Source organism: Mus caroli, chromosome 18 (assembly GCF_900094665.2).
Source record: "Mus caroli chromosome 18, CAROLI_EIJ_v1.1, whole genome shotgun sequence".
Taxonomy (NCBI): Eukaryota; Metazoa; Chordata; class Mammalia; order Rodentia; family Muridae; genus Mus; species Mus caroli.
The window spans coordinates 62,101,941-62,125,269 of record NC_034587.1 but is presented as its reverse complement, the minus strand read 5'-3'; the positions used below and the strand labels follow the sequence as shown (position 1 = coordinate 62,125,269).

Genomic DNA, 23,329 nt, shown 5'->3' with positions numbered 1-23,329 from the left:
ATAAGCAGAGAGATACACTGCTTACACTGCTTCGCAGAATGTGCCTGGAAACTCCCTCTTCTGTACTGAGGGAAGATGAACAGTCTTCAAGAAGAAGGAACAAGGATCTGAAGCTCCGTGTGAGATCCACTTCTAACTCTGGCTCAGCTTTTCTTACCTATAAAATAAAGAGAGCACCGGTTCAAACAGGATTGATAGGAGGTGGGACGAACTCAGACATCTGAAGTATCTGTGGTGTCATAGTTTCTCAGTGAAAGTATGTCCTTCACCTTTGTCATTAAAGTCTCTCCTGTAAGACTTCAGGATAAGACCATAGTAACTGTACAGAGTAATAGAAACAAACAAACTAACAAACAACAAAAAACCCGTTTCTTATTGCCAGTGGCACAATGAAAGATTAGCCACTTTGAGGAAAATTCTATACTTGAGAATAATGTGTCAAAAACAATTTTAAAAAAGGATTTTTCCTTAGACTGTATTGATAAATAAGATAATGTGCAAAAAAAAATTAAAAAAATGATTCTACCTTAGAATGTATTGATGATAAATAAGAGAAAATACATTTTTGTACTGAAAATGATGATATGTTTATTATCTTAAAGGATAACTAGAGCTTTATCAGCATCATTTCAGAATAATTTTTTTTTTCATATCTGTTGGTACTGTGTTAAAGTCTGAGTGTTGGGGGAGCCATAGTAATAGAGAGTAGGGTAAATCTACTTGTTCAAGCCAGTGTCTGTGGTTTTTGTGAGAAGTATTTAAAGGAGAAGTGTAGTCTTTTCTCAAAGATTGTAGTTTAGCCTCAATTTGATTAAGTAGCTCAAGTAAAGCATGGGAAGAGACAGGAATTCTCTAAGGAGCCGTGTGGTTGGTGCAGTTGAATGGTGCCAGCACCTTGAATAGGCCATCGTGGAAGCAGTGTGGTTTTTAGTCTCAGCTGCACACTGTAGACTGGAGCTGTGAGATTTGTAGTAGCTAGTGAGGTACATGAGCAGAGAGACAAGAATCTTGCTTAGGGCTTATGGGATATTTCCAAAGAACTGTGACAACAGACATCTGTATTGTTCCTTCCTTTTGTGAACCCTCTCAGGGTTTTCCCCAGATAGGTCAGAGTATCTCAATAAATTCTTTGCCCGAGTTACTGGAAGTCATAGGCAGTCCTGTGGCTCTCAGCTTAATTCGGCCCCAAAGGAAAACTAGGAAATGTAGATTATGTAAGAAATGTAGGAGGAAGAAATAGTATGTTTTACACCTGGCAATAATGAAGGAATAAATACCTTCAGAGAAAGAAAAGAACACTAAAGAATGTTTAGGACTGGGGAGGTAGTTCAGTCAGTAAGAAAACCCCAAACAAACAAATAAACAAAATACCCAGACATTATGGTGAACACTTGTAATCTCAGTAGGGATAGAGACAGGCAGATCCCTGGGGTTCACGAGCCAGCCTAGCCTGCTAGTGAGCTATAGGCTAATGAAAGATAGTGTCCTGAAAGCAAAACAAACAAGAAAACTACTAAGGGATCACTAAGAAGGCTCACTGGGTAGAGGCACTGGTGGGGCGGCCTGTGTTTAATCCCTGGAGCTCACAGAGTAGAAGGAGAGAACTGATTCCTGCAAGAGTCTCCTGACCTTCACATCCATGTTGGAGCACACAAATGCCCACCATCTGCACGCAAACATGTAAAAATAAAAAAAAAAACCCAGCAGCAACAACAACAAAAATAAAAAACCAAGGTGGATGGCATCTGAGGAGTAACCCCTGAGATTGTCTTAGGACCTGCACACATGTCACATACATTCACATGCAACCCTTATAAGACCCCTACATGTGCACACACACACACACACACACATCTAGAACCCTTATTGGCATTTCTGTAGATGCACATCTGACCAGGACTGTCTGGAGATCAAGTCAATGGGCTGGATGCCAGGCAAAAGAGACACTCAGCTCTGGATAGCTCAAGGCTGGATACCGTGCATTTACCATCCCAGAGCCCGATCTTCCATGGCTGCTATGGTTTCATCCCAGAAAGCACATCTCTCCTTTATCTTCACTTGATCTTCATCCACCAGGCTCATCTGCTTCTCAGTCTGTAGCTTAAGGCACTCTTGAGTCTAGTTGTTCTTCAAAGTCCAAGCACATCAGATTGCAGACAGCGGGACTTACCCAAGAGCCCCTGGTTCAGAGGATCCCACATATTCGTATTTCTTCCACATTCTCAGAGGATGTTGATGGTTGTGATGTGGAAAACCACTTCAAGAGAATCAACTCTTAGGCACACAATTCCTAAAGACAATCTTTTTTCTGCACATGTGGTTTTTCAGTCCCTGAACTTATTTTCTCAGAGATGTCAAGGTTATGGACACCTTGTGTTAGTGCTTAAAATAGTCCAAGGAAGATAATCTAATCAGGTCCTCTGTGGGCAATCAGTTCACACTCTAGTTATGTGGAGGAGAACATCATCTGGAAGTGGGTTGGCTTTTTCCAGTTGAGAGTATCAGGGAAGCTTTTAAAGGAAGCAAGCATTTGTGTTTAAGTGATTTAAAACTAGTGGGATTTGAACAGGTAGATGTGGAAGATTTATAAAAGAAATAGGAAAACTAAAAAGGAATCAATAGGAAGTAACATAAGTTTGGCTATATTTTCCATAGTTCTCCCAGAGCTCTCTTAGGGAAGCACTCTTTGAGTAAGCCATCTAATCTTAAATCTGTGGCTTCTGTCTATAATTTGGTGATCTGAAGTCCATTACTTCTGTCTATAACGTGGTTGTTATGTGGATCTGGTATGGAGAGTTAGTAGTAGGAATTCCGGGAACCATTGTGAAGGAGGAGGTGATGTGACTACTTCAATACGTCTTTGAGAAGTAGAGCGAAATTAGCCTACAGACTAGCACAATAACATGGGAATCTATTGCTCACACAGTGGAAGAAAGGTCTAGGAGATAGGTCAGGACCCGTGTTCCGTTTCTTTTCATTTCTGGAGGCTCAGCTTCTCTCTGTTTTGGTTTCAACCTCAAGCCAGCTTTCTCACAGTCTCAAGACAGGCAGCTTTCTGTCAAGCAAGCCAGTCGGACAGGCCCTCCCCTCAACCCCTGCTTGCTCTTTTCTGTTGAGGACAGAGTGAAAGGCCTAAGCTTTGCATCATTTGGATTGTTTCCTGCACTACTTTCGGGAACATGTCATACACAAACTGACTTAGACTTGGTCTCTGAACTGATCAGCACCAAGAGAACCATGATCCGTTTAGACCAGTCAGAGCTTACTAAGCAGGAAAGGCAGGTCTGATCGCATGAAGTCACGAGGCCACTGAGTGGACCTGAGTGGACGGGGATACTGAAGATACAGGGGACAGCTATTAGCAGGACTCTGAAATGATGTTTGGAGAAAAGTCTCTGAAGTCATCCCATTCCTCCCCTTGATTTAAAGTTAACAGTAGGCTCATTCATGCCTTAAAACAGTGGTTCTCACCCTGTGGGTTTCCACCTTCAGGGGTTGCATATTAGGTATTTACATTACAATTCATACCAGTAGAAAAACTACAGTTAGGAAATAGTGATGAAAATAATTATGTGCCAGATATCCATCCCATAAACAGCCACCCAACCCAGACACTATTGCAGATGCCAGCAAGATTTTGCTGATAGGACCCTGATATAGCTAGCTATCTCTTGTGAGGCTATGCCAGTGCCTGGCAAATACAGAAGTGGATGCTCACAGTCATCTATTGGATGGAACACAGGGCCCCCAATGAAGGAGCTAGAGAAAGTACGCAAGGAGCTGAAGGGGTCTGCAACCCTAAAGGAGGAGCAACAATATGAACTAACCAGCACCCCCAGAGCTCGTGTGTCTCTAGTTGCATATGTAGCAGAAGATGGCCTAGTTGGCCATCACTGGGAAGAGAGGCCCCTTGGTATTGTGAAGATTATATGCCCCAATACAGGTGAATGCCAGGGCCAGGAAGTGAGAGTGGGTGGGTTGGGGAGCAGGGCCGGGGGAGGGTATAGGGGACTTTCGGGATAGCATTTGAAAATGAAGAAAATATCTAATAAAACATCATACAAAAAAATAATTTTGCGGCGGCCACCAAATGAGGAACTATATTAAATAAAGGGTTGCAACAGTAGGGAGGTTGAGAACAACTGCATTAATGGTTAAGGGTGAACCTGTTTTAAAGCACAGCTCAGACAAATAAAAGTATTCTTTCTTCTATAAAGAAGTCCTTATCTGTCATGGACTGAGCCCGTGGATGTAGCACTGTGCTCTGAGAATCTTAATTTTTTTAAAGACTTATTTAATTTCATGTATATAAGTGTTGTGTCTTCATGCATGTTTGTACATCGCATGTATTCCTGGTGCCTGTGGAGGTCAGAATTGACACCAGACTCCCTCAAACTAGAGTTACATATGGTTTCGTGGAGCCATGTGGTTGCTGGGAATTGAACCTGGGTCCTCTGCAAAAACAAGTGCTCTGAACTGCTGTGCCATCTATCCAGCCCCTGGGATTCTTTTTTTTTTTTTTTAAATAGGTGTTATATTCTTTATCCCTAAGGCATATCTTGCTTCCCATAACAGTGATACTTCAAGAATAATTGGCAAAGTTCTAAAGTGCTCATGATTCAGGGTTTGCTCTCTAGGACTGCATAAACCATGTGGTGGAATGGGCCAGCATTGCCTTAGGGTTTGTGACAGTGGGGGTGGGTGGGATATAGTAGGAGCCTGGGTGGATGTGGAGAACAAGGGGATCGATGGGGAGGGGTGCTTTTCCCTTACAGTGTTCTTTCTGAAGGGTCTTGCGGATGCAGCTGGAGATTGCACACAGCAGTCTGTGGCATTCAACTTTCAACCAAAGTAATAATCATTAGTTCACAAATGATCTCGCAGGGCCATGTTCCACCTATGCATATATGTATGTATGCCTGTGTGTGTGTGTGTGTGAGTGAGTGAGTGTTTATATATATGTGTATGCCTGTGTGTATGTGTGTATGTGTGTGTATGTGTGTGATGTGTGAGTGTATGTGTGTGTGAGTATGTGTATGTGTGAGTGTATATGTGTGTAGGTGCGAGTGTATGTAGGTATGTATATGTGTGTGTAAGTGTATATGTGTGTATGTGAGTGTGTGTATGTGTGAGTGTGTGTGAGTGTATGTGTGTATATATATGTGTGTGTGTAGGTGTGAGTGTGTGTAGGTGTGTATGCGTGTGTGAGTGTATGTGTGTGTATGTGTATATGTGAGTGTGTATGTATGTGTGTGTAGATGTGAATGTGTGTGTGTATGTGTGTGTATGTGTGCTTTATTGGGAATTGAGTCTAGGGCCTTGTACATGCTAGGCATGTGCTCTATGACTGAGTTATAGCCTCATCCATCCTTTTACCTCTCATTTCGTAACAGGATCTCACTCTGTATCTTTGGAACAGGACATCACTAACTGACCTTGAACTTTCCATTCTCTTGCCTTGGGCTCCCAAGTAGGTGGACTGTAGACTTGCACCACCAGGGTGCGTTTGCTTTATGCAATGCAAATCTTTCTCTCTTCTGTCTTTTACCTTCAGAGGCCAGGATAAGACAGATGGATGCGTATCATTTGAATATATCAATAACCATATTCAGGAAACCCAGGTGCTTCTATTAAAAAGCTGTGTGACCTTGGGAAAGACACTTATCATGTCTATGCTTTTCAATATGAAATAGGGACATAAGCTCTGACATGTATAACCTTGACGTATTTTTGTTAGATTTCTTCCATCAAAGAATTGAAAATGAGTTTAAATGGCAGAGGAGAGGAGAGGAGAAAAGAGGAAGGGAGGGGAGGGGGAGAGGAGTATCCGTGGGAAAGCAAAAACAATTTAAAAAATAAAGTTAAAAAAGAAAAGCTAGAGAAAGCAGCAACTCCAAGGCCACCCTTCACCCCGTCTTTAGCAGCGTACACACAAATACTGTAAAAGTTAAATTTTATTTATTAGGTAAAGTAACATGTAAAGTCACTGTCCTTAAACAATATCATCATATTCCCCTAAATACTCAGGACAACTAGGCTACCAGATTTTTGTGTATTTCTTAACATATTAAATGTACAAATGAGCATATTATGACATATTCATATTCTCTCTCTCTCTTTCTCTCTCTCTCTGTGTGTGTGTGTGTGTGTGTGCTTGCCAATGCACATCATGTGAGTAGAGGTCCAAGGATAGCTTTTGGAATTGGTTTTCTACTTCCACCATGTGGGTTCTGGGTATCCAACTGCATTAGTTAGGCTTGGTAACAAGTGCCATTATCCATTGAACCATCTTGCCAACCTCAAGATATTCTTCAAAATGGAAGAGCTGGCATACTTAATACTTCTACACCTCATTTTACTTATCAATATATTTTGGAGGTTACTTCATATCTATTCATTGCTGTTAAAAGATTCCGTCAAGGGCTAAGGTTATTATTTTTTTTCTTTTTTTTTTGATTTTTAATATTTTTATTACATATTTTCCTCAATTACATTTCCAATGCTATCCCAAAAGTCCCCCATAGCACCCCCCACTTCCCTACCCACCCATTCCCATTCTTTTGGCCCTGGCATTCCCCTATATTGGGGCATATAAGGTTTGCAAGTCCAATGGGCCTCTCTTTCCATTGATGGCCGACTAGGCCATCTTTCGATACATATGCAGCTAGAGACAAGAGCTCCGGGGTCTCTAGCTGCATATGTATCGAAAGGGCTAAGCTGTGTTGGTAGTGTTTGTCTAGCATGTAAGAAGTCCAGCATTCAATCCCACCATCTGTATGATCCCTGAACTTGGGAGGTTGAAGTAAGACAGTCAGAAGTTCAAGATAATACTCAGCTACATAGGATAGACAGCCTGGGTTGCACGATACACTCTCAGTAGCAACAGACAAACTATAAGACAATTCTATTGTTTAAACATATGTCATCAGGTTCCTACTAATGTATGCTGTACTGGCTAGTTTTGTGTCAACTTGACACAGCTGGGGTTATCACAGAGAAAGGAGCCTCTGTTGGGGAAATGCCTCCATGAGATCCAACTGTAAGGTATTTTCTCAATTACTGATCAAGGGGGAAGGGCCCCTTGTGGGTGGGACCATCCCTGGGCTGGCAGTCTTGGGTTCTATAAGAGAGCAGCCTGAGCAAGCCAGGGGAAGCAAGCCAGTAAAGAACATCCCTCCATGGTCTCTGCATCAGCTCCAGCTTTATAACCTGTCTGAGTTCCAGTCCTGACTTCCTTTGGTGATGAACAGCAGCATGGAAGTGTAAGCTGAATAAACCCTTTCCTCCTCAAGTGCTTCTTGGTCATGATGTCTGTGCAGGAATAGAAACCCTGACTAAGACAGGTGCTTATACTGCTTCCAGTTTTGTTTTGTTTTTATCATGGCAGAGCTTAGATGCAAACAATAGGTGCTGCTCAAGCATTTGTCCCCTTTCTCTATTTTTAGTATGTGCTTTGTTATGATATATTTGCATATTATATAATTCACTCTAAGGTTTGATGCAATGGTTTTGTTTCAGTAAAGTTACCAAAGAGGTAACTATCACCACATATCTTGTCACAAAAGATTTCTCGGGCACATGTAGTATTTAAAAAAGTATTATTGATATATATATTCATTATACAATAGATGGGCTTTGCTATGACATGCTAAAACATGTATATTGTATACTTTGCTCATGTTCAATCCTCTGTTACCCTTTCCTGTGCTTTCTCCTCTTTCCTGTTGGTGTCCTGCCTCTTGCCAAATAGCCCCACCTTCTTCTTTTGTGTTTCATAGAACTCTGTGTATGTGTGTGTATGCATTAACCTGTATATATATGTGTGTGTGTGTATATATATGCATATATACATTTATATATATTGAAAACAACTCACCTGGGCCCATATCACATTGCAGCCCTGCCTGTGATTCTAGCACTTTCAAGGCTAAGGCAGGAGGATATGTTTTATATATATATATATATATATATATATATATATATATATATGGATATATAAGACATATATTGTACATAACATATATCTAATATGTAAGATGTATATCCTAACACACATATAAAACATATCCTCCTCATACATATCTACAATATCTAATGTATATATATATATATATATAAACCAACACACATATACAACACACATATACATATATATACATATATACACATATGCACATATACACATAAACACAAAGACATGTACATATACATTCATATACATACATAAACATATACATACACATACATACATACATACATACATACATACACGTGTGTGTGTGTGTGTTGTCAATTAGTCTTCTTCCCACTCACAGCCACTAACCAACCTGGGTCCCCACTGCTTTCTTTGGAGGGTTTGTATACGGAGTCACATCCTGTGACCCTAACACTTTCAAGGCAAAGGCAGGAGGATATTGACTTTGAGATCAGCCTGGGGCTACACCGTGAAATACTGTCTCGGATGAATAAACAACGAAAATGATAATCTACTTATGCTCCCAAATAAATATGTGTGAAGTAGGAAAAGATATACATGTGGGGATCTCACTACGAGGATTAAATGTGGTCATGCCTTGGAACTGCACATGCACCGAACATCCTCTTACCCCTTGGGTACCACCCCACCCTGGGACATCTAGTCCCAGCAGGACTAGACACATCAAGAACAGGATCTTTCTATTCAGGATCCTCATGCTGCCGCCTTCCAAGTGCTGGGATCACAAGCAATCACCACTATGCCAAGATCCACTCCCCAAATGTTACCTGTCCCTGGGCAGCCTGTCTTGAACATGTGCTTCTGAAATGTCCCCTTTGGGGAGGGTACTTCCCCTAACATGGGGCTGAGTACTAAGGAGCAGTGTGTGTGGTGTCTAAAAGATCAGTCAGTAACTCGGCAAATTCAGGACTGCACCTGCCAATGGTAATAAGTAACCCTGCCTCTCCCACAGTGAAAAGACTCGATTGGCTGGCTCTCCTGCCAGCTCTGTCAGAGCCACTCCTGTGCTCTGTGTGCACGCTGTGGCCTCTTCCTTGATCTTGCTGATGACAGCTGACTCTTTGTGCCAAGCCAAAATAAACCTTGGTCCTTTTCAGATGTTTGAAATGCTCCTAAGAACCTGCCTATAGACTCACACTTTCTCAAAAGGCATGGCTTTTATAATTTTCCAGACATTAAGCCCAGGGCCACAGATATTACATAATGCTCACACAGGGCTTATCTTGCTATTCAGACGACCTTTAGACACTTTATACTATATACGAATAATAGCACTATGTTTACATCATTCCTATACCTCTGTTACCCTCCAACTCCTTCTGTGGCTTGCTCTCCTTCCCAGTCCCAACTTCTCTCTTATGAGTGTGTGTTTGTGTGTGTAGAAAATCTTCCAAGTGGTCATCTCTAAACACATACATTATATGTACTTTTTAAAAGCATAAATGTATGTATTTAGGACCTGTATAATTAAAAGCCTGTATCATTTTCTTTTTTAAAGTAAGAAACTTGCCCTGAACCACAACAGGAAAAAGAAAGAAAAGCAGGGAGAGGCTGAAAAAATCTGGTGTTCTTTTGGGCTAATGCACTTCCCCTCCCCCCTTACGATGACCTGACGACGCTAATACTTCAGCCTCCATTTGTCGCCTCTTAGCACGTTCAACATTCATCCGTCATTCTCACCTTCAGAGAAGCCATGAAACCTGAACCACAGCCCGACTTAACTGTCCTTTTCCTTCAGCGAACAGTCAGTGCCCAGTGGCTAAGACGCTCAGTTAACTAACCCAACCTCATGAGTCAACCACGCTGTCATGTCAGGAGTTTCACGTGTGGGACAGAACTGACAGGAAGTGGTCACCTCTGGAGGAGTTGCAGTTGACGCACAGGGGCCTTGCCACCAGCCCGGCTCTGTGAGCCCTTTCTTTCCATTCAACCCACAGCTATGGCCGTAGGAGTTGGAGCGGGAGGAAGCTTGCTCTGTGCATCACTTTCTCGGTGAACCTTACTCTAGGAGACCTGTTTATCTTTTAATTGGAATATCACATAAAAAAACAAAACAAAACAAAACAAAACAAAACAAAAAAACCAGCCCTGTGGTAACCCACAGCAGAAAAGGAAACTTGAGAAGAGGCAGTCCTACCCGAGAGCCTCCAGGCTACTATCACACGAACTAATCATGTCACAGAGGCTTAGGAGGCAGTTGACATGGGTTCTCATCCTTATACTGTTCCCATTGCCCTGCCGACAGGGGAGGAAATAGGCTCCATTCTTTGCCCAGAGAAGTGGCAGAGCTGCATTTCCATCTGTTTCTGGCAGCCTGGGTTTGGTCTAGAAACCTAGGATGTTTCTTGCACAGGAGAGCATTTTCCAGCTGGGAGATTCCCCCAGAACACATTGAGTAAGTCTGTAGGAATGTGGAGAGCCAAGGTAGTCATCTTTCTCGCCAACAGTGTTTCCCGACAAGTTTTGATGGTGATGGCTTTCATCTGCAGGCATGACAATGCACATTGACGACATTATGCTAAGAGGAAGAGTCTGGTTGTACGAAGTTTCCTGAAGAAGAAAATCCACAGAACTATAAAGTGGCTTGGTGGTCACAGGCTGGTGTGGACAGGGACTGGGCATGGGAATAATGAAATGGGGAGATGAGTGAGGCTTCCTTTGCGGGTGACTGCACGTTCTTAAAGCGATTGTGGGGATGCTGGTTGCACAAGTCAGTTATAAGGAAAGTCATGGAGTCAGAGCTTTTCAGTGGGTGCAGTATGTGGTATGCTAATTATCTCATTACAGACATCTTTAAATATAACATTGGTCAATAAGTCACAGGGGGTGGCATTTCCAACTTGAAGCCACAAGTCCATACGTTTTGCCAACTCTTGCTCCTCCCCCTTTGCTGTGACATGGAGAATGGATGAACACATGCACAGGATTTGCTACGGTATTATAAAATACCATTCAAAAAATAGGCTCTGGGAGTGTTGTCAATAGTAGAGGACTTGCCTAATATTATCTAGGCCCCGGGTTTGACCTTCAGCACTTCACAATGAAATGCAAGATGAAAAACCAAAGGTGACTTAGATTTGTTCTTTCTGCCTTATGTGTACCTCTAACTCTAAAATTCTCTTCTCAGTAATACTGAGCAATATCGACTTTAAAATCTTAAACCCACATTCAGACTTAACAAACAAACCTCAAACCAAATAGATAGCTCTGGCTTCCATGACCACCCTTGAGTCTCTAGTGAGGGACGACTAACTATAGTGCTGTTGAAGACTCATTTTTCTTCTGCCTGTTCTACAAAGGTGGGTCTTTGCAGCAGCATGAGGAGGCATATCTCCAGTTACCTTCAGCCACTGAGTGTGCTTGTGAGCTACTCTGGAATGGAGTTGCAGGGGAATTATCTTCCTGTCCCATGTAACTGATTCGCCATCTACACTGAGCCAGGCTTGCCTGACTCTGACACGGGATCATGAGTTACTCAGGGACCCTACGTGCTTCAGGCTCTATCTGCGTTTATAGAAGTCCTGTAACCAAAAATATTGGAAAAGCAGTTTCACATCCTCAAAGAACTCAGGCTTTGAAAGTACCCTTCCTGCCAACCTTCCTTTCTGTTTCCCCCAAAAGGGCCTATCAGCCACGGGGCATGTCAAACTTATTTTTCCAGCCGAAGCATTTATGACTTTTCTTGCTGTTTGTTGCTAACAGGTACCACCTTCAGCTCTGCAGCATTTCCCACCCTTTAAACGAGTCAGTAGAGCCTCAGGCTTATGCACAATCTTGCTTCCTGAGATAGAGGGGAGGCGGCAGCGAGTTCTCTTAAATGAGTGCCTTTACCTGAGTGTGGCGAGCGTGCAGGTGTCCCGTGCAGAGACAGTTTGATCAAGGACACATCTTATTCTAAACTAAACAGAACATCTTGAAGTGAAGGGGATGATTCAAACCCCAGCAATAGCTAGAGAGGCCTTAGATAGCATTCTCTAGTAACGGAATGTCCAGCCCTTTCTAGTGGAATTTTCTAGGAGGCGTGCCTACTAGGTAGGGCCACGCAGGAGCATAGATCTAGGTCGTTACTACAAAGTAGAAAGAGTCTTTTTGTTAGTGTGAGATTCTGTCACCACCACAAGTCCTGGTTCAACTTGAACAGGGAGCCCCTTGGTCCTCCAGAGCTGGGTCCTGCTACTGAGGCAGAAGTTCTTCCACACTGTGAAGTTTCTTTCTTTGTACCAGATTAGCTTTCCTTCCTCACTCCTGCCCCTCACCGACTGCGTGGGCGCCAGTGAGATCCTCAACGAATGCTAGGGAACCTCTCTTTGGCAGCCATCTCTCTGGGTATTAGACACTCTAGAAAACTAAGAGGAAAGGGTGGGAACTGAGTGTTAATGGTTAAGGTGTTGGCACCTGGACCACATAAGGGTGGGGACTGGAAGTTAATGGCTGACATCCAGGCTATCTTATGGCACCCAACACTCCTAGACTGAACGTTTATATTTTCAAATTCCCTCTTCTCCATTCTCACTCACCACACTCCTGTGGTTCTTGCCCTCTTTCTGAGCTCCGTGGTGTTTGAGGGTTGAAAGCAGAAGCAGTTTCCGACTGTTTGGATAGACCGAGTTGTGATTTCAAAGCTCGGGACTTTGTGAAGGATGACTTTGGTGGGAGATGCTGACATTTGTCTGTCGGTGGAGTAGGAAGAACAAGTCCTTTGGATTCAGACCCACCTGCTACATCAGATCTGTACAAGCTGTGACCACTGTCATTGCAGTGTTAGCCTGCATAGTCCCAGACAAAGGCAGACAGCTTCAGGGTGGCAGCCACTTGCTGTGCTGTTGTCACCTTGTTGAGGAAACTCCCTGAGCCTCATATTCCTCATGTATGCAATATAAGGGGCATCAAAACTACTCTTAGTTTAAGATACATTAAGTGAACTAACATTATCTGATAGCTAAGAAGTATGTTACTACCAAAGAAGGCATACATGTTCAAAAGCACAAGCCCAGCCCCTTCCCTGTGTACCTGGTTGGTGTTTAGAGCTGTCAAAAGTCTTCAAATTTCAGCATCTCTCCCTTGTAAAGATTCATTTTAATCCATTCAACTCTTTTGGGGGGGGCAATATATAAATAATATATAAATGATATTTTGTTTGTTCTTTTATTTTGTATTTTTGAGACAAGATCTCATCTAGCCTACGCTGGCTTCAAACTTGCTGTATAAGCCAAGGGTGACCTTGAACTCCTGACTCTCCTGTCTACACCTGCAGACTGGTTATGTGATGTCAGGAATGGAACCCAGAACTTCATGCGCACCAGAAAAGCATTCTCTCAACTGAGCCTCGTTCCCAGCCTGCATAGCAAGATGAGAGAGCTGTAACTGCAGGCTCATGGGCTCATTCTCCCTCAGTGTGTGTTCCCCAAGCTCTGGGATAGTCCCAGCACTGTTCAATTGGTGGCTTTCAGGCAGGGATGCCCAGCTGTACACGTAACATTGCCATGGGAGGATGTGGAATACCAGGCTTCTACTAGGTGTAGATCAGAGAAAGTGCAAACTATTTTGAGAGGGGTAAGGTGGCCTTTTGACACATTATCCCAGTAGCCCTGTACTCTAGGAAGGGTGCTGAGGACCCTCCAACTGTCTCCTGGCACAACTGTGGCTGGGTAGCAGATCCACACTTCATGGCGTCTGGGATTCCAAAGTAGGTCAGAGTAACCACAGAGCATACAGTGATGGTGGCTTTGTTTATGTTTCAGATCACGTGGCATGAAAGGATGACAGATCCAGGCTGCCCTGAGAGGCGCACGCTATGTTTCTTATCAACGTTACTTTCCCAGAAGGTTCCGGAGAACTCTGACGTCGTGCTACGATGCATGATAGCTGGTAATGACCCCTACACTAATCTCTAAGCACGCTAGACTAGTGCCTACTCAGATTAGCTGCAGCTCATCCCAGCCTATCTGCTATCCAGCCCAGACTAGCTACACACACCTTCATGCCTCTCTGCAGACTAAGTTTCTTGGCTCAAAGACAACGAAAACAACAATCTGGAAATTTTATCTTGGAAACTCATTCTGAGGAATTGATTGGGCAACCAAATCCTCTGTGACATTTTTCAAGTGATATGTTGGATACTGAATGGTTTTTCTTACCTTCTGGCTCTTCATTAGGCAACCCTCCTGGTTAATTTTCAGATACTTTAACTCTTTACTTTCTGTGGCCTCTAGGAATGGCTCGAATAACTTCACTTCATAAAATCAAGCTCTACAGTCTACTTTTAACCAACATTCCCATGCTGGTTAAATTTGTCTCCCACTGCCACCACCCTCAAGCGTGCTAGCAAACGGACAACTTAAAACAGAAGCAAGAGGTATCTAGAGGATGTACGGCCAAACGTGGGAGCTATCCCTGGATTGGAGAATAGATCACTCAGAGTTGATGATCAGACATTAATGACTCAGTAGTAAAAGGAGTTCGTTAAAAGAAAGTTAAGGGGCAGAGAGAGGGCTCAGATGATAAAAGTATTTATAGTATAAACCTGACAGTCAAGAGTTTAACCCCTGAGTCCCATAGCTGAAGGTGAGAACTGACTCATGAAAGTTGTCCTCTGCCTTGCACAAACATGCTGTAGCACTCTCAATGTGCACACACACACACACACACACACACACACACACACACACACATACACACTTTCTCTCTGTGTATCTCTGTGTCTTTCTCTGACTCTGTCTCTGTCTCTCTGTCTCTGTCTCTTTCTTTCTGTGTGTATGTGTGTGTATATGTATATATATATATATATATATATATACATACATATATATATATAAAATCAAGGTCAGATACACACACACATGTACACAGAAATAAAGAAGAAAAACACAGTAATCTGACAGAGAAGTAAGTGGTATTTTATCTATGTAGACGATTCTCTTCTTTCTTAGATCGTATCTACCCTTGAAACATGAAAGCACCAGCCCTCATCTTCTCTTCCTAAGTCAAAGGAGGAGTGGTGGCCAGAGAAATGACTATCTTTAGTTAGCAAAGTCAAGATAAAGTGGTCTGGAGTTCGGGGTACTCATCCTCACTCTCAGTGATCTTTGACAATCCTTCAGACAGAAGGAGAAACCCAAACTGATCCTCAGTCTTGTGAGAAAACCCTGCGTGTTTAGATAGATCTGAGACTTGGTCACTGGTCTCACACATAGTAGCTAGATCTTTCTGAGTAGATCAGGCAGAGACTTGCAGAGATGCTCAAAAGCAAAGGGGGAGGAAGGCTGGGGTGGGGCAGGATGGCTCAGTGATTGATTGCTTGCCTAGCAGGACTCCAAGTTCCATTCTTAGCACTGGAAAACAGGAAGGCAGGAGAAGTTTTAGGTGAGGTTTCCAGGAGAAAAGAGAACCGTCCACATGGTACGAGATACCACTTCCCCATGCATGTCTCCTTTCAGGCTGATGGTTCCAGGCTCAGACTATGCACAGGGAAACAGCCTGGCAGCAACCTGGGAACTGGAGGGAAGCAACCAGCCCCTAGTCAGGCTGAATGGATGATGTGAGGTGAAAATGTTGCAGGGGCTGACTCTCACATACTTTACATACTGTCTCCAGGAAAAGCCCCTCGAACACACAAAAGGAGGAACCCAGTGCTTCCTAAGCAGGGGCTGGAGAAAGCTGGCTGAGGGTGGGGCTATGAGACAGGGAAGAGCAGGCAGAAACAAAGCCTGACAGCCTCTTTTTCCTGTGGTTTTCAGGGATGTTCCTCTTGACTGTTTCCATCTACCTGTAGGAAGTTGAGGCAGGCAGCTGCTGTTATAGGGAGTACTTTTACATGTGGGCCTCTACATTCTTAGTCTTGGGGGCAGCTGCTCAGGCACCTACCTGGAAGAGAAGGTAGGAATACCTCACAGCTGCGGGAAGTGCCATTCATAACCTTGCCGTGCAGACAAGGAGCTGGGCCCTGAGTGTTCTCAGGTCCTGCTGTGGTTCAGGTCTCTTGGCTTTTGCCTTCCTGATCTCTTTTCTCCCTACTGTTTTCTGTAGCCTTAGAAGAATAGAGACTTCTTTGGGGCCCTCTGGGTTGCTTTGCCAAAAACGAGCTAAGAAGGAAACAAACCCCAAGACCATTCCTGTATAAATTCACAACAGTATCGTTTTCCAATACCGAGCCTTGCTTCTGGTACTCCGCAACTCACTTGATAACTTTTGGTGACATGGAGGGTGCCAAGAAAGCTCGTTGGGACACACTGGAAACTTTCTTGCCTAGTAACAGGAAAGAAAGAAAATCCCCATTGTGTGGGTAAAAATCCCTCCATTGGCCCATGAGCAGCACACTCAGTTATTAATAGATCACCAGAGAGGAATGAACCCTTCTAAGGGAAGAAGTGTGGGTGTGTCAGTTTTTGTGATAATATCATTCACATGTACAGAAGACCTGCCTAGAAGATAAAGATATTCTAGGCTTCTTCCTAGGAAGAGAATGGCATTTTTGTTTTTGTTCCATTCAAGGAGCTAACCAGGCTCAACACTACTTAGCTTCTGCAATCAAAGGAGACGAAGCATGCTCAGGATGGTATATACAATATTATATATATATACATATATATATGTATACACACACACACACTTGCATGCCACAGCTTACATGTAGGGTCAGAGGACAATTTTTGGGAGTTCGTTCTCTCCCTCTATCATGTGGGTCTCACAGATGGAACTCAGATCACTAGGCTTAGTAACAAGTGCCTTTACCCACTGAGCCACCTTGTAGGCTTCATAGAAACATTGGTTTTAAAAAAAAATTACCTTGTTCTTTCAGGTCAGGTTTAAGCACTGTTAAGCAAAATTTCCAGTGGGCTTGGGTTGTAGCTAAGTGGTAGGACCCTTGTCTAGTGTGTCAGTTAGGGTTTCCATTGCTGTAATAAAGCATGACTCAGAAGCAACGTGGGGAGAAAAGAAGTATGCATTTCACCTTACAACTCTCAAGCCGCGCTTGGTTGTTCAGTCTCACGGAGGGAAGTCAGGACAGGAACTTGGGCAGGGCAGGACCTTGGAGGTGAGACTGAAGCAGAGGAGTTCCATGGAGGGGTGCTGCTGACTGGCTTGCTTCTCATGGCTTCCTTAGCCTGTTTTCCTAGAGCACCCAGAACCACCAGCCCAGGGATGGCACTACTCACAATGGCCTGGGACCTCCCACATCAATCATCAATTAAGAAAATGCCCACAGACTTGCCCAAAGGCCAATCTGGTGGAATCGTTTTCTTACCTACGGCTCCCTTTTCCTAAATGATAGCTTTGTCAAGTTGACACTAAACTAGTCAGCACTTATGATATGTGCAGGATCCAGCACTACACACACAAAAAATGTAACTTTCATAAAGGTAGGGTGAAGGTCTCAAGAGATGGCTTAGAACAGTACTCAATTTGTCCCTTTTGGGTTCTGAAAGACTCTTTTTCAGGGATCACCTAAGACTGTTGAAAAACACAGATATTTACACTACAATTCATAACAGTAGCAAAATGACAGTTATGAAGTAACACCAAAATATTAAAGGATCACAGCACTGGGAAAGGTTGAGTGCCACTTTCTCAGAAGCTAAGAGTGCGCACTGCTCTTGCCTAAGCTTGATTCCCAGTGGATGCTGGCTGGCTCACAACTTTAACACAGCTCCAGGGGCATCCCTGCGGCTTCCTAAGGCACTGAGACTCCTGTGTACAGGGTCAGATACAAACTTGTAAGTGAAAAGAAAGACAAATCTTTTGAAAAGAAACAAAAGTTAAAGTGATCTCTGTGCAGATGTGAAATTAGCCATCAAAGGTTTTGTTCAACTCACTAATGAGTTAAAGAACTCGGGAATACTAAGCCTGAGATACAATATATTTAAAAGGAATTTAGCAATGTTAAGAGAACATACATTGGCTGGGTTAATACCCTACAGAGCAGCAAAACCTTATAGTGTTTTTCTTTCTTTCTTTCTTTCTTTCTTTCTTTCTTTCTTTCTTTCTTTCTGTCTGTCTGTCTGTCTGTCTGTCTTTCTTTCTTTCTTTCTTTCTTTCTTTCTATCTTTCGGTTTTTCGAGACGGGGTTTCTCTGTGTTGCCTTGGCTGTCCTGAAAGTCACTCTGTAGACCAGGCTGTCCTCGAACTCAGAAATCCACCTGCATCTGCCTCCCAAGTGCTGGGATTAAAGGTGTGTGCCACCACACCCGGCAGTGTTATCTTTTCTACTGGAAAGGTATTATTTGCATCTCCGTTGGATAAAACTTAAAACGTTTACCAAATCTAGAGTGAAACAAACTCATTTCCCAAGGGCAAGGATCTTGGATATGACTGACTCCATGTGGCACTAAAAATCAAATACCACTCACATCTTTGCCTACTGGATACTTTAAAAAAAAATTGACCTCTGCTACTGATCATATATTTTATATGTGTGTGTGTGCATACATGTATATCACAGAATACATTTGGAGGTCAGAGGGATAAACACTTTAAAAATTTAAAAGGATTTTCAACAACATGGGAGTCAGTTTTCTCCTTTAATCATGCAGAGTCCAGGAACCAAACTCAGGCCGTTAGACTTCAATAGCAAGTGCATTTATCTGCAGAGCCACCCTAATTTTGGAGGATTATTTTATTTTGGATAATTTAGAAAATAGTTTCTGTATTTGAGCATTTTTTATTCTGTATTTCACTAGCATATCCCATTGTGCTCATCAATAGGCCTTCTTATTAATTCCTATTTATAATTTATTAATTCCTATTTATAACTTCAACTGACCCTTTTACAATTTTTTTGAAAAATATTTAATATCCTTTAATTTTTTTTTTTTTTATCATCAGGTCAGCCCAAGCCAGAGGTGACTTGGTATAAGAATGGTCAAGCCATAGACTTGGGAGGCACTGTTTCCAGTTATGAGTTCTTTGAGAACCAGTATATTCATTTGTTGCATCTCTCGTGGTAAGTGGCTTGGCCTCTGTGGACTATTCACTAAAATTCTGTCTTCCATGTTGTGCTCATGTTTGCCTCAGAAGTCCTGGACTTTGATGTTACTGTCAGGCAACAGCCTAAACAGCCAGTACTGACTAACGTGTTCCCTCTGTATGAATGGATTACCTGAATATTTAATGAACCATGAGGCTGAAAATATTTTTAAGAATTGTATTGGGATTAGGGATGGTTATCTTCATTCCCTAGACAATATAGCACACTAGTAATTTACATATAATTTATTTCATATTAACATGGGGGTGATTTGTACAAATAGTATATCATATTATATAGGAAAGAGACTTAAGTATCCTCAGGGCTGACTATCTGGGAACTGAGATCTCCATAGGACAATGAAGAGTGATCATATTCATTAAGGTAAGTAACTATTTGGCCTTCTCTAGTTTACCATTGATTGACTTAAACTTTATCTAGAATTCCAGGGGGTTTTTTTTGTTGTTGTTTTCTTTTTCTTTTCTTTTTTTGTTTTTTTTTTTTTTTGTTGTTGTTTTTTGGTCTAATCTTGTTCTGTCTGGAAAGTTAAGAAAACACAATGAGACTTCAGCACTGTTATCCAAACTTTCATATTGGGTGAAGGAAACAAAGTGACAGACCAGAACCCACAGCAAGTGCATAAGTGAATTAAGGATAGGAACCAACTTTCAGACTTTATTTTTCAGAGGTAGAAGCAGGAGGATCAGGAGTTCAAGGTCAGTCTGAGCTACGTAAGATCCTGCTCTTCTCTAAAAAAGGAGTGACAGTTCAGCATAGTAGTTCTAGATCATTTTGCTTTCCCAGGAGAGGATACGTGGTTACCTGAAATGCAGAGGCTGTGAACTGTTCTAGCTGTCCTGGAACTCACTTTGTAGACCAGGTTGGCCTCGAACTCAGAAATCTGCCTGCTTCTGCCTCCCGAGTGCTGGGATTAAAGCGGAGTCTGCAATCACTGTACCTGTGCCTCCGCATCTCTGTTTCATTCACTGGAATCCACCTTAGGCTCCCAAGCAGTTCCAGGAACTCATGGACCTTTTCAGCCTTAAGCACTCTCTTCTCTTTTGATCTTACAGCATTGGCTTCCCTAAGGATGCTTGTTTATTGCACCCATCAGGATTGATGGGTAGTTCAGTAGATTGTGGGTCTCTTGGATTCCAGGAACTCTCTTGGTTTCACAAACACCACTTAGGAAAATAAATGATAATTTATATCTATGCCTTACAAAGATCACAAGTTAATTGTTCTAATATTAGCCTCAAAGTATTTTGTCATTAATGCATGGTAATCCACTGGATCACCTCATAGTCTACCCAAATTTGGACTTGGGATCTTTACAAGCGATCGCTGGGTCTTTAGAGGCACCTGCCTCTCAAAGAGTCTGGGGGTTTGGAAGTTCCAGTCTGTAGTTTTGCTCTGTGGTGGTTTTAGTTCCCTTTTTTTTTCATGACTTTGATGGAATTCTGGATGGAAACAAGGGAGGGGGGGGGACTTACCACTTTCAGAGGACACAGCCCATTGCAGAGGAGAAAGCTTGATAGAGGGACTTGGTGTGAGGCAGTGAGGAGCTGTAGCTCACACCAGTTCTTACATCTTGATGGATCAGGAAAAAGAGTAGGACCAGGGAAGGACATATAACCTTCAAAAGCCAGCTCCCAGTGACTCCCCCCTTCCTCCATCCCAACACCACAACCTCTAACACAGCCTCACCATATGTTCACCACATGGAGGTCTCCGTGTGTGAACGCACACATGGGTCTCGGTGTGGTGAACATTCAGACTGATGCCATACCAGGAACATCCACTCCACTGCTGGGTTTACTGGCATTTAGCTTTTCCCTCTTTTCAGTACCTGGTGGGACTTCTCTGCCCACACCCCCTTTTCACCTCAAGGTCTCTTTCTGGGAGAGATGCATAAGTGTCTGCATAGCTACAGGTCAGGAGTGCTTGCCAGGGAAGAGAGACAGAGCCAAAAATTATCCAAGAGAGAAACATCAGCTATAACATTAACACCTGCATACAGCTTGAAAATATGTTGCTTTTTTCACCTTAAAGAGATAGGAATTGGGAGGAGTGGAGGAAAACACGAGTGGATGTTTTCTACCTCACAGTGAAAGCAAACAGCACCAACGTGTGTACAAGTGGGAGACCACGTGACCTTTTAGGAATATAGTTTAAAGATGAAAATATGTCCAGGATCAACACCTAGAGAGAAACATCCTCTTCTAGTTAGGATTTTCATTGTGGTGCTAAAACACCATGATCAAAAGCAACTTGGGGAGGATACGGTTTATTTGGCTTACTTTTGCACATCACTGTTCATCATTGAAGGAAGTCAGAACAGGTACTCAAACCGGTTAAGAACCTAGAGGCAGGAGCTGATGCAGAGGTCATGGAGAGAGTGTTGCTTACACAGACACAACAAGGCAATGTGCCCACTGGATACGCAGATGAATATTATTCCCCCCTCCCCCAATCTATATACACTTGGACTAGAACCTCATTTGGATATAATGTCTTTGCAGTCATAATTGAGCTTATACAGGATTAGCGTAAGCCCTAAACTGATGACCACCGAGAAAGGGAAATCAGAGACACAGCTAGGAAAACAGCCAGAAAAGATGGGTGCTGAGAAAGAGGGTGAAGCATCTATAAGCTAAGGACTGCCCAAGACTGCTGGCAAGGCCACACAAAGGATGATTCTCCCCAGAGCCTTCAGGGGGAGTTTGCCCTTGAGGGAACTTTGACCTTGGACTTCCAGATGTGCATCAGATGTACCCTCCAAATCCTCCAGATGCCTGGAAGAAAAAATTGCTATTGTTTATGTCCCCTGGTTTGTGGAAATTTGTCCCAACAGTCCTAGGAAACGCACACGTGGTGTATCTGAGCAGTCAACCAAGAAGAATGCCGACCTTAGGCTATCTGGACACAGGGCAGCAGCATCTTGTGACATAGAATTGGCTCCCAGAACATACCCAGAGTTTGTCCAGGTCCTGGGAGCCATCTGTAGGTCAAAGTCAAGGGATATTTTCCAACCATGCCCCAAGCTGAACATTGTGCCACTTTTCTGTCACTATAAATATACCAGAGACAACCAATTTATAAGGCAAGGACATTTTGGCTCAGAGCTTAAGAGGGTCTGGACCATGACTGGTGGAGAGGTGGTGCGTCACGATGGAACACTTGGAACACATGGAGCAAAATCATCCACCCCCTGCCCAAGGGGCACAAGGGAGAGAGGAAGCACCTGGGCTCCTATAACTCACTTCAAGGGTGTGCTCCCAGGACCCAAGGGCTTCCCCCACTACCTCCTATTTGGTTTTCCATGCTACTTCATAAAGTTTGAGTCAGGTGAGGACTGGTCGGCCTAAAAGGTCTAGGATTCGTTTACCCCTGTGACTGGTGGCTGATATTTCTAGGTGTCTCCTCTACCCTAGAGCTCTGTCCTCTAGGAGGCAGGAAATGACTTTCAGGACAGGTACCAGAGCTACAGGGCCTCCGGTGTTCACTCTAACAGCCAAACCACCACATTATTGTGACCAAAGACAGACATGGGGACACCTCACATTGAAGACAAGAACACAGAGTACACTTCTGAAGAACGAAGTAATAAAGCCATATGTCAGCAAGGTGTACATACTCAGATTGGGAAATTAACGGCCTAATATCTTGGGGGAGAAAGTGTATGTATGTGTGTCATGTGAGGTACATGTGGGAGCCAGAAGAGGGCATTGGGTGTCCTAGATCTGGAGTTCCAGTCAGCTGTGAGCCAGCTGATGTGGTTCTCTAGAAGAGCGGTCCATGCTCTTAGCCACCTTTCCAGCCCTGCCATCGTCAAATCTTATATTCTATTACATTGCCCGTGCACGGACTATTTAGTAAATCTTCAAAAATCTCTATCTCCACATGCCCCTGTCCCACGTTAAACAAAACCAACCAACCAAGACCCCACTCCCCATGACTGCCCTTTTTCTGCAGAATACATTTTATCAATTCTTAATCTGTTCATTTATTCAACTAAGGAGAGTGCTTAATATGTCTTAGTCACAGATCAGGTAGAGGAGTGCTGAGTATTGCATGATGTCACATCCTATGCTAGGAAACAGACACAAAAATAGATGACCTATTTATTAGAAGAAAAACCATGTTATTTGTTATACCACAGACAGTAGGTTTTATTATTATATGTCTTTATACCATAACTGAATTTGAAAGGTTGTTTTAGAGGTAAATCTAAGATTTTTGATAATTTATAAACTATATTAATTATTTTCTCTGTGTGTGCATGTGTGTGTGTTTAGATATGTGTACGTACAGTTGTTTGTACATGTCCTCATGTGTATGCATGTGTGTGCATGTGTGTGTGTGTGTGT

General features: G+C 42.9%; 1 protein-coding gene across 1 annotated transcript in view; it reads left to right on the top strand.

The window, feature by feature from the left end:
* Alpk2 (alpha kinase 2) overlaps nucleotides 1-23,329 on the top strand; it is a 124,125-nt gene that overhangs the window by 1,574 nt on the left and 99,222 nt on the right. Inside the window, exons 2-3 of the mRNA XM_021151041.2 lie at nucleotides 13,738-13,864; nucleotides 18,818-18,935. Coding sequence (XP_021006700.1) covers nucleotides 13,756-13,864; nucleotides 18,818-18,935 — 227 coding nt within the window. The 5' untranslated portion in view covers nucleotides 13,738-13,755. The remainder of the gene's footprint in view (nucleotides 1-13,737; nucleotides 13,865-18,817; nucleotides 18,936-23,329) is intronic.